Genomic DNA, 16,850 nt, shown 5'->3' on the forward strand with positions numbered 1-16,850 from the left:
GTTCCCATTATACATGAAAAACAGTTTAACAAATCCAACACAGGAGAAGGTTTTTACAGCACAAATCCTAAAGCCATGCATTTCAAGGTCCTCTTATATGCAACAAGCATTTACAATGCAATGGTCTCGGCATTATTAAAGGTAGAGCTATGGCATTGCTCATGACATTTTTTTTCTTATCATAAATAAATGGCATTGTCATTTACATTGCCAATAGCTTAACCGTTAAATAAATGGCAGTCATTTACAATGCCAATAGCTTAATAGCTCGCAAATGCACAGAGCCCCACACACACAGAGCGCCACACACATATTGTCTATTATATGGACTGCCATGAATTCCAGTAATATAAATAAAAGCTTGTTTGTCCCCCCCCAATATTCCTAACAATCTGCAGAGAACCCATATTCCTATAAAATGGTGTCACTGCTTAGCCCCTTGCATTTATTTTAGTCTCATTACTATGGTTTTGGTTGAGAATCTTCATTGGAGTAGTTACAATTGTATGAAAAGATGATTGTAAGATCATTTATTCATAAATACGCTCTACACTGAAAGCTAGGGTAAGAACACGTGAAAAGAAACGCGTCAGGAAATTGGATGCATAACTCTTGTGACTGAACCATTCCCTAACCATGTTCTCCCTTCAGCCATTGCCCAGGAGTTCCCACATTCTGCACACCCACTCCAGTTTTTACACCTTGTGGAACGGGCAACATCTTTACTTTGTACGCAGGCGCGGTCAACAAGAATACGATGAATAAGAAGACGAAACAGGATGAATATAAAAGACAAAAGTAAAAATCAATACTAGGCAGGCGGATTATCCAGTGTGGATTTGCTGGATCTCAATGCACATTCGAAACTAGCGTGCTGCCAAGTTATTTTATTCTAGCAGGTCTAGACTGTAAAATATCATCCCTTCACTAAGTGATTGATTGATTGCTTTATTTCGATATGCATATATCATAAAAGCATTACAGAAGTATATAAAACAGCACATCAAAAATCACAGACTGTACAGAAAAACATCAAATGGTAAAAACAGAATAAATAGATTTAAAAAAAAGCATTAAATCGATAAGGACAGTCTTTTTAAGCGAATCAACCAAGCCCATTTTAAAAATTTAGAAACAGCACAAACAATAAGGGGAGCAGTATTGGTCAGTAAAATACGTAAAGCCACCGAATGCTGGCGAATACCCATCTCGTTACAAAGCGGTTTTAGCCAATAAGATCTTGGGCGCGCGTAGTCAGGGCAATCAAGGAGAAAATGTGCCACTGTTTCACAACAGTCAGGACAAAGGGCACAATTGCGTGAAACCTGCTTATTCGAGTTCCATCTGGAAAGGAAGTCGGCTAGGGGTAGAGTTCCTAGTCTGAATTTAATATACAGGGCCCGATCCATTGGAATGGTAATAATATCCAAAAAGGGTTCAAAGGCAGTAACATCTTTGATCCTCAAATATGCTGCGGTGGAATTGCAGTGATGCTGATTGCTCATAAGCTTTGAGGACACCCAATCCCAGTATATTTTTTTCAGAGACTCCTTCGGGGGAGCTGAGTGAGTAGACCAGCAGGATCCCAGACCTAGTTCCCCGAGGAGGTGTTTAATACCCCTGAGCCATTTGATCTTCTGCCAGCCATCCGAATGCATTACCTCTGTCTGCATAGGATTTTAATTCCGGGACCCTCCACAGTCGGGCCCACAGTAGGAGGGGCCGGAGGCGGGCCAGGTCTTTAATTGGTTTACAGCCCGCATCCATAAGCACCGGGACTGTCAGGGTGCTCATCGGGACTGCCATTAAATCCTTAATAAATTTGTTCTCCGCTTTAGACAGGGACTCCATATTGCCCAGACCCCATAACTCCGCTCCATAAAGTGATGCAGGCACTGCTCTAGCCTCGTATATATCAATGATCGGAGATACACAGTGTTTCGATGAGGTATTGTACTCCTTTAACAAGGCTCCCCCCACCCTTTTGTGGACCAGTGTCATTTTGTTGGTATGGGGCATCCAATTCATACCATCGCTCAGCCGAATTCCCAGGTAGTCGAATTCAGAAACCTTTTCAAGGGGGATAGAATTCAGGATGGGGGGGCGACCTAGTTTTCTGGGGGGATGCATGACTAGATATTTGGTTTTTTCTACATTTATAACAAGACCTCTCGTTACACAAAAATCCTGAAACCGGTTCAGGAGCTTCTGAAGGCCCTGGGGTGTTTTCGAAATGAGAAGGGTGTCGTCGGCAAACAACAGAGTTGGGATCTTGACGTCACAGAGAGTGGGGGCATCTGCTGGTTCTTCAAGCAAATGGTCTACCACCCCATTCACATATAGCGAAAAAAGGGTGGGTGCTAGGACGCAGCCCTGCCGGACACCCCTCTTTACCCGAATCTTGTCAGTCTTCTCCCCATTCAAACCCCATCTAACCTGTGCATAGTTAGCATTATGCAACTTCATTAGGAGGTCCACAATGTATGGGGGCATCCCAAGACCATACAGCACCCTCCAAAGTTCCTCCCTGGGAACTAGGTCAAAGGCAGTCTTCAGGTCTATAAAGGCCAAGTAAAGACTGCCCTTGCCCAGCACCACCACCTTCCAGTACAGTAACAGGAGTCTAAAGACTTGTTCAATTGTTCCTGTGCCTGTACGGAACCCGGCCTGCATCTCAGATAATATATGGTTATCGTCCACCCAAGAAAGGATCCTTCCCAAAATTGCTTTACCCGCCACCTTCTGGGTCGAATCTATAAGACTTATAGGCCTATAGTTTCCTGGTATATCACAATTTCCCTTTTTAAAAATTGGGACTACCTCTGCCCCTTTCCAGGACTCTGGGACAGACCCTCCCTCAATAATGGCATTTAGGAGAGCAGAGATCAACACCCCCCAATCACCTGGATAAGCACGAAGAAGATCCATGTCTCTATCCAAAGAGTAGGGAGGAAGGATAAATTGATCGTTAAGTGGGCCTTCAATGGCACAATAAAGACCCAAAAAATGGTCTAACCATGCCTTGGCAGTAATAGTGCAAGTCCTCAAGGTGTCATCGGGACGGTAGTCCTGCCGTTAAGTGCCCTCAGGTCAAACTCAGTTGTTATAGAGTTAACCTGGAGCACCACTTCCGACCATTTCTTAATTGGACAAAGCTCTAGAGCCGGTATACCCCACCTGTCATCAACAGCCTCTTGGTCCTGTGAAACTTCGAGGCCAAGGGGCTCAAAAGTGCAATTGAGATCCCCTCCAACCAGGGTGCGGTGCTTGTGTTGCGAGGATCGGAGCAAAGCTTCCAAACGCGCTATAGTGGGGGATTCTCTGCCTCCCTTCACACCTCAGGCATAGATGTTAAAAATGTTTAAGATAACCTGGCCCTTTGGGTTTTTCAATGTGATATTAAGAAGGTCAGGACATTGGGTATCGTGCTCATCCACCCTACAATTAAGTGCAGTGGCTACCCAGACAAGGGGGCCTCCCGAAGGACGGCCTCTACCACTCTCTATTTGAACTGCTGGTATATGGTAGGACGAGTAGCCCGCCTTATGAGAGGGCCCCCTGCACCAGGTATTCTGGAACAAACATATGGAGTATTCCTCCACCAGGGCGTTCCAATCAGGCAGGGACAATTTCCTGTCCAGACCGGCCACGTTCCAACTGAGAACCCTGATGAGTGGGTCCGTCACAGTCGGGATGCTACCGGCCTCGACGGTATCTACCAGGTCTATAACTCCCACCAAGGGACAGGCGTTTATAGGCTCGGTTAAAGTCGGCACTGCCCCTGGTTCCCATGTGTCACCTGGATCCATGTGCTCTCCTGAAGTGGGCAATGGGTTGAGTTCTGCTGCGGGATTTGAATTTCCGCATTCGGAAATACCAGCCGCTCTGTTAGTAGTTGAGCTCCTATTTTTTTCCTGGCGAACACGGGATTGTCACCATCCCCTCCCTGAAACTTGCCACCCGCCCATATCAATACCGAACGGGACACTAGAATGAGTATAGTTCTGTGAGAATGGGGCAACTGGACCAGTCCCTGCCCACGGGCAACCTCTGGGGCCATTAAATTCGTTGATCAAAGAGGTTGAAACACTAGTGGGGCGTGGATAAAAAAAAGTAAGGTCGACAATACCAATTCCTCCCTTACCCGTGCACCAGCCCGGTCTCGTTAGCCATCCCACCACCCTTGGGTCTTGAAAGTTAACCACGATACAGTCCCCCCCCAGGTTTTTAGTGGTGGAACCTATCCAATCTATACGCCTCACTCCCAATATGAGACCATCAACTTCCCCAGGTAGAGGCCGATTCACCCTTAACCAGTGCATGGCTTTGTTTTTAAGCATCTGGAAGGTTTCTCTCTGTCCCGGTGGAAGTGGTGGGACATTTATCAGGACTGCTACAAAGGGGAAGGAATCTGGGGTGAGGTTCATGGGGGGTTTCTTGTAAGGTGGCTTTTTCAAAGGGGGTAAGGACGGTCTGGGAACAGTAGAGGCAGGGCGGAGTATCGATTTGTTCACTAGTGGTTGATTTCCAATAGGTGGGGCAGATGTTATAGCAGTACCCTTATTAGTGCCTTCCACTCCTCCTACCACTGATGTGACCAAAGGATTTGTTCTAGGCAACGGCTGTTGCACAACAGGCTGGGCAGGTACTACAGTAATGGGGGCATTTACAACAATGCCCTGAGGTGCCGAGTTAGGCAACTTCGGAGGTCTCTTTGCCACCACACTGTTAGTTTTTACAGGTAAAGGAGAGTTGGATTGTTCCCTTTGTCCCTTGGCATGTGATGGAACTTGAGCAGTATTCTGACAATTACTGTTACCATCCAACCTAGCTTGTGTTTATATCAGTGCCTTGTCTAAAGTTGCCTGCTCGAAATGGTCTAGGCGGTCGGTGAGCTTAATAATGCGTTCCTCTAATGGAAGCAATAGGGACCGTAACATCCGTTCTACTTCAGGGAGCAAACTGCTCAAGCAAGGCTGTGTATCTACCGTTACCGTCCCTGTATCTATAGGGATTGTAGAACTGGGATCTGGACTACCAGAAGGTACAACAGCCCCCTCTTGCATAATTTCTCTCCCACGGCTCACTACGGAGGCTGCCTTGCTAGAGTGCATGCTTTTATTAACTTTCCTGAGTTTGTGAGGTGGCTTTGGTGGAAGGCATTTCCTAGATGAGCTATTGCCTTTTCTTTTTAAACCTGGTTTAGGATTGGCCAATGGAGCACGCACCTCAGTTGGACAATTTATAGTGTCTGTGGAGCTCGCGCAGAGAGGAATCAATTCACCCACAGTACCCTGATTGACCCCATTAATAGTTACATCAAGACCCAATTTGGATAAGACAGGTAAATGTAATGAAGACAATGGTGCAACTAAAGCAGGATAAATTTGGCCAGAGCGCTTGTCCCCAGAGTTTTTCAAAAGTTCAATTGATAATCTTCGCTCTGCACGCCTCTCAGCAAGCGATAGTTCTTTGTCAATCGACTGAACGGGGCGGTTAAAGAACTTATCCAACGGACCAACAACTGATTGGCCAGCATCGCCCGGTGGAGTCCTCAAGGCAGTGTTATTAGGGTTATCCAGCATTTTTAGGGTTAGGAACCCTATTTACCTCAAACTGGCAGATATATGCAGATGACAGCGGAGTGGCCCGGCCTCCTGCGGCCCCGGACGGCCACAGACGGTCCTGCCCTTGTCCCGGCACGCTCCCGCGAAGCGGAGGCACTGGGAACCTAAGTACACTGGTACTGATAGCTCGTTGGCTGATGGGCGGGGGGCGTGTCCAGCGGGGAGAGCAGCCCAGGTGTTTCAGGTTGGGCACGCAGGGGCTCCTGGACGCTGGAGTCCCTGCCTAACAGCTCGCAGCCCCGCCGGTTCCAACGCCTGTCCCGCTCACCTCCCAGCAGTTATCAAGCAGTCAGCAACCTCCTCGGTCCAAGACGCGCTGCAGGACCCGCGGAGCGGGTCCGGCGAGTCGTTAGGGAGAACCCGCACAGCAGGGGCACATTAAGGCACAGTGTGCAACAAGGAATCCGGGTAAGAGCAGCCAAAAGTCCAGCATAGAGTCCCAGCACGCTATGAGTGAATGCCGCTTATCACTCCGTAGGCGGGGGGCGTGTCCAGCGGGGAGAGCAGCCCAGGTGTTTCAGGTTGGGCACGCAGGGGCTCCTGGACGCTGGAGTCCCTGCCTAACAGCTCGCAGCCCCGATGGTTCCAACGCCTGTCCCGCTCACCTCCCAGCAGTGATCAAGCAGTCAGCAACCTCCTCGGTCCAAGACGCGCTGCGGGAACCGCGGAGCGGGTCCGGCGAGTCGTTAGGGAGAACCCGCACAGCAGGGGCACACTAAGGCACAGTGTGCAACAAGGAATCCGGGTAAGAGCAGCCAAAAGTCCAGCATAGGGTCCCAGCACGCTATGAGTGAATGCCGCTTATCACTCCGTAGGCGGGGGGCGTGTCCAGCGGGGAGAGCAGCCCAGGTGTTTAAGGTTGGGCACGCAGGGGCTCCTGGACGCTGGAGTCCCTGCCTAACAGCTCGCAGCCCCGCCGGTTCCAACGCCTGTCCCGCTCACCTCCCAGCAGTTATCAAGCAGTCAGCAACCTCCTCGGTCCAAGACGCGGAGCGGGTCCGACGAGTCGTTAGGGAGAACCCGCACAGCAGGGGCACACTAAGGCACAGTGTGCAACAAGGAATCCGGGTAAGAGCAGCCAAAAGTCCAGCATAGGGTCCCAGCACGCTATGAGTGAATGCCGCTTATCACTCCGTAGGCGGGGGGCGTGTCCAGCGGGGAGAGCAGCCCAGGTGTTTCAGGTTGTGCACGCAGGGGCTCCTGGACGCTGGAGTCCCTGCCTAACAGCTCGCAGCCCCGCCGGTTCCAACGCCTGTCCCGCTCACCTCCCAGCAGTTATCAAGCAGTCAGCAACCTCCTCGGTCCAAGACGCGCTGCGGGACCCGCGGAGCGGGTCCGGCGAGTCGTTAGGGAGAACCCGCACAGCAGGGGCACACTAAGGCAGTGTGCAACAAGGAATCCGGGTAAGAGCAGCCAAAAGTCCAGCATAGGGTCCCTTCACTAAGTGTACAACACTACAATGCAAAATACAATGATCGTGTGGACTCGCACCCCTGGGGTCAGATGTGCAGTCTATGGTTTAGAGACGGCAAGTCACCTGCAGGAACATTTTTTAAAGTCAAACTGGCACATCAAAAGCAAAGAAGTCTCATTTAACGACATTTACTCAAACTAGAAATGTTCATTACTAAACAAGAGCCAATGGATGCTCTAGCTGCTAAACAGCCCTTTTCTGCAGTCAGTTTTTTCATAGTATATAGATTTCAGTGTTATCAGTGTCTAGCAATAAAACATATGCATTTTAAACAATAACCATTTTCTGTCACAATGTAAAACCAGCTACATCAATTTTACATAACAGTTTGTCTTTTTAAAGCTCATCTTCTAGCAGCTGGCAGTTTGTAAAAAAAAGTCCGGTGCATTGGGCATTAGAAGATAATTTTCAGGGGGTAGGGGGGACGAACTTTCGACTGCCTAGGAGGCTCCAGAAAGTTTAATCCTGCACTGCTAGTCTGGCCCTGCCCCAGTCTACTGCGGATTCCGTCTTCCAGCTTCAGCATCTCTGTGCCTGCTCCGGGTGCTCCTGCCGCTCTTGCGCAGTGCTTGCTCACAACCTCCCGCTATGCCTGCTCCAGCTTCTCTTTGGCCGCTTGGACACATAGCTGTTCCTCTTTGTCAAGTGTTGTGCTCTCACAGCATGGGCCGTTAGTTCATCCTGCAGGGAGGTTACTGCAGGCACAGTGGGGGGTGGCATAGGGCGGGGTTGGGCCCTCCACTTACCACTTCAGTCCTTTAATTGTTCCCTGCAGCGGCACACAATGGTAGCGCCGGCCCCCTGCGCGCGGATGCAAAGCCGGGCGGGCGCTATAAATAAAGCCTTGTTGACGTGTCCAGATTCTGCAGCCTCATCCTGTCAGATCAGCCTGACTCGGCTCAGGCACGGAGAATGGCCGCCACTGCTTGCTGATTGGGTAACAAAAGACAACCATGTTTGGAGTACAGTGGGTGCTCACAGCCCTGGGCGGCGGTTCCACTGCACCTGCTGCACTATTTTATAACCATATCCCCCGCTCTGTGCCAGTCATCTGTGGTGCCTAAGGTTGGGGTGGTGAGTCGTTTACAAACCCTGGCAGTCTTCAGAGCCGCTTCACGTGCTCGACAGCTGCAGGAAGAGGCGCCATGATAAATCATTGTGTCGCATCAATTAATGTTCAAACGAATGGTTACCGGCCTCACGTGCAGGGCGGCGTGTTTGCCTGAACAGGTGACACCTGTGGTGGGCAGTGGGTGGCACAGTGCTCTGCCCCCGCACGCCTTCCTAGAAGTGGACAGGATGCAGTGGGGCCGACCGAGGCAGCTGCTAAATATGGCCCCCGCCTTCCTGGCGATACGGCCTACAAGCAGGTGAAAAGCTCCTCCGAGCCACCTGTGGCTTCCTCGGAGGAAGTCGCAGCGTCCACGCCTACCTCCTACGCACAGTCACGGCTTGCAACACCAGCGCCACACGGAATGCAGACAACACCAAACACTATAAAACACAGCACCGCCAGGGTGCAGGCATCGACACACGTCAGCAGCATCAGTGTACAAACACCGGGATCATATCCAGTGAGTACACACCTGCCTAGCCCACTGTACTTCCGGGTCGCGGCTACGATTTTCGGGTGTCCTGGGCTGCGGCGGTAATGCGGGGCTGATGAGGGGTAGGCTCCCTCTTTAATTTAAATATACAGCGGGGTGAGCACCCGATGGGGGGATCCACACGACGGGACTTCTTCCGGCGGCGGTGGTCGGGCAGAAATGGCTGCCTCAAAGCTTCCGAAATTTTTCGGATTGGGGGCGTGTTTTGCTGTCCTGAGTGACGGACGACGTCACGAGCTAAAGAACAGCAAAACTTACGCCCCCAAATCCGAAAAAGACGGGGCTTGTTTGGAGTGACTCCCTTCTCTTCCAATGGCTGGCCTCCGTTTAAGAAGCCAGCCAATGGAAGCGAACGGAGCTGAGAGGCGGGTTTAAACTGCCCTACTCCAAACCATAATATCTCCGGACCGGAAGCTGCGCTTTGCACAGCTTATAGGTCCCTCGACCTAATAATGAAACAAGCATTTACAATGCAATGGTCTCGGCATTATTAAAGGGAGAGCTATTGGCATTGCTCATGACATTTTTTTTTTTTATCATAAATAAATGGTATTGTCATTTACATTGCCAATAGCTTAATCGTTAAATAAATGGCATTGTCATTTACAATGCCAATAGCTTAATCGCTCGCATATGCATGACCGATTGCATTTCCACCCAGGCAAGGCAGAGGCAAGAAAAACGGCACAAACATGGTGCAGAGGCAAGAAAAACGGCACAAACAGGGTGGCAGAGTCAAGGAAAACGGCACAACAGGTTGGGAGAGGCAAGAAAAATGGCACAATCAGAGGAGTAGAGGCAAGAATAACGAGTGCAATCAGGGGGCAGAGGCAAGAAAAACGGCACAAACAGGGGAGCAGAGGCAGAAAAAGCGGCACAAACAGGGTGGCAGAGGCAAGAAAAACGGCACTAAAGGCACAAACAGGGGAGCAGAGGCAGAAAAAGCGGCACAAACAGGGTGGCAGAGGCAAGAAAAAGCGGCACTAACAGGGTGGCAGAGGCAAGAAAAACGGCACAAACAGGGTGGCAGAGGCAAGAAAAACGGCACAAACAGGGGTGCAGAGGCAAGAAAAACGGCACAAACAGGGTGGCAGAGGCAAGAAAAACAGCACAAACAGGGTGGCAGAAGCAAGAAAAACTGCACAAACAGGGTGGCAGAGGCAAGAAAAACTGCACAAACAGGGTGGCAGAGGCAAGAAAAACTGCACAAACAGGGTGGCAGAGGCAAGAAAAACTAGTGCAATCAGGGGGCAGAAGGCAAGAAAAACGAGTGCAATCAGGGGGCAGAAGGCAAGAAAATGAGTTGAGAGGCGTTTCCTTACCTTCAGTTCCTCTGAGCGCTGCAGCAGAAAGAGGGGGGACGAGGAAGGAGGTAGATGGAGGGTGCGGGCTGAGCTTGCAGTCTCCGGCTCTCACGTCCTGGCCATCCTGCGACAACAACCAGCGAAGGCAGGCTCAGAAGGAAGGAGGGTGCGGAGGGCAAAGGGCACACGGCAGCCGTGGGTGTCTTCAGACGTTCGGGTGCCAGTCCACGCGGGCCATGTGAACGCACGCACATCTCTGAGCAGGGAGGACGCCTGCAGTGGACTGAGTCTCCAGACGCAGAGACTCGTTGACCACCGATGCTCAACTCCATGCAGACACCAAGACATTCATGCTCCAAGTGCCCATGGCTGGCTGAAGATGTGTGGGCAAATGCTCTGTACAGACACATGCTGCGGGTGCGAGAGGCGGGTGGGCACCTCTGTGCCATGTTGCGCTGCAGGTGCTCCCGGGCCATATCCGCGCAATATAAAATTGTACAAATAAAATAAATAAAATAACCATATGTGGATTGCAGGAAATCGGCGTAATGCCCACCCTAATGTACTTGCTCTAGCCCTTTAATTGTCTCCTAAAAAAGGAAACTGCCCACCTAGATCTCAAAGTTTCGCAGGCAGTGGTCACCTTATGTCGAACTACAAGGCCAGCTTTTTTGGGGAGCTCTGTGAGGAACCTGTGTCCTTACTCCACACACATCAGCAGGAGAGAGCGGTGTACCGGGATAAATGCGCCTTCTGCTATATCTTTGTCAGCGGTACGGCTTTGGCATACGGGGGAGGGCAAATGTATGATAAAGCGGGGGCCGCGCCCCAGTCTTGCTCTGGTGTGGACCTTGGTGCAGAATAAAATGTCTGCGATAATTAACGAGCGATCTAGAGTTTCCAAGAGCTAAAGTACTCCCAGCGACTGCTAATGCACTTCTTCGCCCCGGGGCCAACTCCCAACAAACACGGATGTCCTGGCACACGGGACTGGAGGCTATTATCGTGCTACAGGCAAATAATGGCTTTCGCAACTCGTTTAAAAATACTCCTGATAAGCGATGACCGGGCTGGTTTGGGATTGGGAGCGAGCGTGGGTCAGCGGAAAGGGCGACAGCGGGGGGGGGTGGGGGCGGGAAAGGAGACACGGACAGCGGGAGGAGGGAGGTGGGAAAGGAGACACGGACAGCGGGAGGGGGGGCGGGAAACATACACGGACAGCGGGGCAGAAGGCAAGACAAGAAAGAAAAACACGAGTGCAATCAGGGGGAAGAAGGCAAGAGGACAGCGAGGAACAGCTCACCTTCACTGCGAAGGAAACAAAATGGCGGCCTCAAGCTTCTGAAATTTTTCGGATTGGGGGCGTGTTTTGCTGTTTTGAGTGACAGGCAACGTCACTGTCTAAAGAACAGCAAAACGTACGCCCCCAAATCCGAAAAAGACGGAGCTTCTTTGGAGGGACGGCTCTCTCCTTCAATGGCTGGCCTCCATTTAGGAAGCCAGCCAATGGTGGAGAGACAGGGCAGGGAGGCGGGTTCTGAAGCCCTACCAAGTAACATTAATTCTCCGGACCGGAAGCTGCTTCGCAGCTTATAGGTCCCTCGACCTAAAAAAAGGGAAATTTAAATAAAACAATTGACTAAGATCACACAATTTTGTTAAGTGGGGAAACCGGGATTAATCCCTTGCTTTCTGGTTTCATATGGTGCAATTCAGCCACAAGATATATATTTTTTGCTTCCCTTACATCCACCTTAACCCCAACCCACCCTGCTGGCATCAATGCAGCCCTCGGTCACATCACATTCCAACTCTTTTGGTCCATGGGAAAACGTAGGAGAGTCCCTAGGTCTTAAATAAATCCACTTTCTAAGGAGCTAATTTAATATTTGTTGGGACACCCTGCTGATGTGTTATACATCTCTTACCCCTTTTGCATGCGCAGCATCTTGTCGCCGTATTTCTCCCGAAGTTGGGTGTGGATACTCTCATCGATGCGCATGGGATACATGGTGAGTGCAATGGCCAGAAGGGCATGCATCTGCTCACTCTGCTTGTTAATCTGAAGACACAAAAGGGAGAGATGAGTTGCCACAAGGTGACTGGAACTAAGGGGTGGGGTGGGGTGGTGCGAAAAGAGGGAACAGAGAAATGCAATGAACCAGAAGGGGAGAGGAATACTAATGCCATAACTGGGAAGGAAAGGAGAGAAAAAAGTATAGGGACATTTTTAGGAGGAGTAAAGGAGGAGATAAAGAGAAGCAAAAGATAAAAAAATCTCAATTTATTTAACACTTCTAAAGCGCATGGTTACGCCACCTGGCGTGTCACCGCGAGATAGATGAGATAGAGGGCAATTAATTTAGAGATCACAAAGAGGACTATACCAAATGCATATTTTTGCATTTAGTAACATACTTCAACACTCAACATTTACTTGTCCCATCCCTCACTGCAATTCACCCAAGGTAATAGGTGATCTTAAGCAAAGTACTATCAGTCTTGCTATAAGAATTCTATGGTTCAAAAGACTGCTTCCATTGGTATCTCAAATTTCCCAGTAACAATTATTATTTTTTTTTTTTAACTGCCACTGTAACAGACTTCGAGGCTTCTTTTCAAGCACAGTAACACCATAATAAGTAAATTAATACATTTAAAAAAAGATAACTAGGAGGAAAAATAATATAGACGGCATACTCAAATCACAAGATGGGCAGTCATTTTGTCGTGGTAATCTGCCAGTTTTTTCACCAAAAGAGACAATTGATGGACGGAATGCAGACCAAATCAAAACCTTCACCCCCAGTCAAGAGATCTGGGTTAAATCCATCATTCTTTTGCTCACCATGCCACCCCAGTTTAGACCTGGCCATATGCAAATCAGTCTTGACCCTGTGCCTCCTGGGAACAGTCCAGCCCAAACTGCCAAGGCAGGTCCTCCCTGTAATGCAAACAAGCATCCTAGGACCGGTTTCGGGGTTTCACCCCTCTTCAGCCAGGTATGCCCAGACGTGGGTCTTGTGCTCTCCATGCCACTGGAGTCAAGCTATCCTGGCTGATGAGGGCTGAAAGCCTGAAACCGGTCCTAGGATGCTTGTTTCGAGTCCAGGGAGGACCTGGCTTGGCAGTTCGGGCTGGATTGTTCCCATGGGCCACAGGGTCAAAGACTGATTGGCATATGGCTGGGTTCAAACGGCTGGGTTCAAACTGGAATGGCATGGTGAGCAAAAAAACAATGGCTTTAGGCCCAGATCTCTGTACTGGGGTGAATGTATGACATTGTTCTGCATTTTGTCAATTGTTTTTGCAGTTTGTTTCACCAGCAGTAGTCATGAGACCAAGGGTTGCTACATCATGTTAGTCCTTAAATCAACCGGAAGAAAAACAATTTCAGGGACTTATTTGGCACTACTCACATACTGTTAAATGAGGAATCTTTTAGTAGCCGCCTGAACACAGCGTCTACAAGTTCTTCAAAAAACATGATGTGGCAGTTCTTCACAGACATCTCCGTGTCATGGCTCCCGGAGGAACGGTGGAAAGAAGACTGTTTTTCCTTCAACTTAAAAGTATTTTGAAATAAGTCTGTCAAAGGTATGTTTTAATGGTCTGCTGCCATCATTAGGTAAAATCATGCAAACCAGACACTTTTTGGATCCTTGTGACTGAAGCAAGAAGGGAGTGCGACTGCACGGTTAGCAGCTGGAAAGCGACTAAATGGTAGGGAATCTTGCTTTTTATGTAGAGTAACAAAATGAGAAACTATGTAGAAAGGCCAAATGACCCTTTTTGGCTTAAAGGGATTAAGTTAATAATCGCAAATGCCTTTTTGTGGTAGAATGGGTGAGCAGTGTACGCTTATCAAGGGTAGTGTTAAGCATTTGTTGCACACAGAGTCAATAAACGAGACACACACGCAAGAAGAAGTTTGAGACCAATTTAGAAAATTAACATTTTTATAGAACTTTAGAAACCAAAAACTCGTACTTTAGATGTCAAGCTTCACAACAGAAACAGTAGAAAATGACAGCTGTCAGCTTGGAGGGCATGAGCCTCGAACGCGGTAATGTTCTCCTATGGAAGAAACATTCACAGCATAGGGTCACTTGCAAATGACTTGCAGGACAGTTCGTCTGGACTTGCATACTACATAGTGAAGGGTTTTTCAGAGGGCACCTCTAAGGTGTCCTCTTGGTGCATGTCTTAATAAATCCATACAGATGCCAGTAGTGGATTTATTAAGACTAGGTGTTTGCTTGGGTTTCAGTAAAGCCATCATGTAGATGGGAAATCGGAATGACCAGTGCCCAGTACATATACTTAAGATGGCTTCCCTGTTCACTTGTGCTATCGAGTAATTGATCTCGATAGCACAGGGGCATAGCTGCTCATGCAGATATGTCCCCACGTGTAATATAATGCACCCTGTCTTAGGGGGTACAAGGCCTGCTGTAGGGGTGACTTACATAGATTGCATGCAGTGCCTGTGAGCATTGCACACAGGGTGTGTGCCATGTTGTGTTTTCACACTTGTTGGCATAATTTCACGCAGCCTGCTATGGCAGTCTGCATGAGTTTGCTGGTCGGTCCCATAGGGAGGCTAAATACATGTTGCAGCCCTCAAAGACTCTTTAGTGCCCATGCCCTAGGTACCAGTACCATTTACTACGGACATAGAGGTGCACAAGGTGTTGCCAATTGGGGTACAACTGAACAGTTACCTTGTTTTAGGGAAAGAGCACTGGCACAGCGGACCTGGTTAGCAGGAAGCCAATGCACTTCAGTCAAAACTGCATCAAATACCAGGCAAAACGTTGAGGTGAACATTTAAAGAACAAAGGTCACTTTACTACAACGAGATGTCTCACATTGAGCTCAAAGTTATATGGTGCACAAAAAACATGAGGGAACTGAATAAATACTCCACAGCAAGACCCCTTACATAAATTCTTAAACAAAAAGCAGCAACTGACAAAATGCCTCTGATGAAACCCAGGAAAACTAATAAAACAATACAGAAGGAAGATAACTTTGGTTACTCAAGAAAAAAATGCTAATATATACCCAAAATGTAAAAACAACATTTAAGGCAACATACAGAAATCCCTGTGCCAATTAAGGTACCCTAATGGGTCTGCCTGCTTCTAAAACAAGGAAGTGAATCCTAAAAAGGAAATAATTCACCCAGAGCATGCTCTTTTCTTTAATAAGAAAATTGGTCAATCAGCCTGCCATTTTGTTTTTATTTATATATGGACAAATGTAAACAACTAGATAAGAAAGAAATGTGTGTTTATCAAACTGAGCAGTATTTTACACTAGGTGTTAGAATAGAGAAGATTCAATAATAAAATATTTTTTAAATGGTTGTAAAGATGATGTGCTTTGTTACATTCAAGAATTGAACAAATAGATCGGATTTGGAAGAGGTGGCCCGACTACAGGGGATTGGGGCTATACCCTCCGGTAGAGCGTGAGGTTACAATGGGGAATGTGTGCTGAGCTATAATTATGGATCTATAGTTGATACTGACCTGAGCCACCAAGTATTGACCAAAGGGGACGGGATTGTTAGACTTGGGGGGGGGGGGGGGGGGGGGGAGGGGTTCCAGGGAAAGGGGGGGACTTTCACTGTTCTCAGTTTGATATTGTTACCGTATAAAATGATATACAGATTGCTGTGAAAATGATGCTTTGTATTGCTTGGTGGCTGCTTCAGATATGTGGGGGGGGTCGCAATATATGTGCAATCTATCAAATAAAATCTGTTTTTAAAACAAAAAGAATTGAACAAATAGGCGGAATTTTCCCAGCATATGGTATAGAGTGAGCTGGAAATAAAGGTATTTTTTCCAGACAAATGGGTGGAATGGGAAAAAAAATCCAAAGGCTAGGCAAGTGGCATGAAGGAAACCAGCATTGGCACAGCCAATAGGTCTCGCCTTTGGGACCTTATATGTGTTTAGCCATGCAACAGTTGATGTTGTTGCACCAAGGATATTGTGCTGGATAACTAAACACTTATAAGGTCCCAAAGGCGAGACCTATTGGTTATGCCAATGCTTGTTGTATGTAATCGCGTGGCTTTTTTGAGGCAGAACAATTGGTTCGGCCAATGCTCGTTTTAAAAGTAAATAAGAAACATGGGGCCCTATTGACCGGTAACACGAAAGTCAAAGTCATGCATTGTTATTTGTGTTCTTTACATAGCCATGAAGGCACTCAGCTCATAACTTTTCAAATAAATAAATAACCATGATGAAACCCAGAGGTACAATGTGTAGTGTTTGCGGAGCGTGACTGCAGTCGCTGCAAAATGTTGCCATCACTTAGTATGTTCATTGTGTAGTAAAAAAAAAAAACTAATGAAAAAAGGGGAAATTGTACCAACTTGGTAAAGAAAGCATTTGAAACGAATACAATTCCGTCCCTTAATGTCGCGTTTCAACTAGGCATAAGTCTTCGATATGCACAATTTTCTACGATCAATCCGTGGTCTTTTGTTAAACTTCACATTCCCAAGGGACGTGTAGGAGACCATAACATTCTGAGGCATAACGCAGCCCCTGTGACGCAGGGGGCCCCAACCATTGAAGGTGCCCCCATTCACTCCAAGGACAAGGCATATCTATCGATTTATCCCATTGGACTTATTCTTACAATTACTGTCTGAAGACTTGAAATTCACTTTCCTGTTGAGTGTTCAGCGTCCGTAAAAAGGTAGGTCCCTGACAAATCACAGAAATGCTAAAATAATCAGTCTGTCTGTTCTGAAGTCCACGTAGTTAGAACAAGGACACTTGTAATGGTGCGGTCGTGTGTTAAACAATAAAGT

At 48.1% G+C, this 16,850-nt stretch overlaps 1 protein-coding gene across 5 annotated transcripts in view; it reads right to left on the reverse strand.

Moving 5' to 3' along the window:
* The window catches only part of EIF3L (eukaryotic translation initiation factor 3 subunit L), a 115,934-nt gene that overhangs the window by 53,098 nt on the left and 45,986 nt on the right, over positions 1–16,850 (reverse strand). For all 5 annotated transcript variants that reach the window (XM_078684155.1, XM_078684153.1, XM_078684154.1 and 2 more), the window contains one exon: positions 11,941–12,074. In XM_078684155.1, the coding sequence (XP_078540281.1) occupies positions 11,941–12,074 (134 nt within the window). The remainder of the gene's footprint in view (positions 1–11,940; positions 12,075–16,850) is intronic.

Source organism: Lissotriton helveticus, chromosome 1_1 (genome assembly GCF_964261635.1).
Source record: "Lissotriton helveticus chromosome 1_1, aLisHel1.1, whole genome shotgun sequence".
NCBI classification, from domain to species: Eukaryota; Metazoa; Chordata; class Amphibia; order Caudata; family Salamandridae; genus Lissotriton; species Lissotriton helveticus.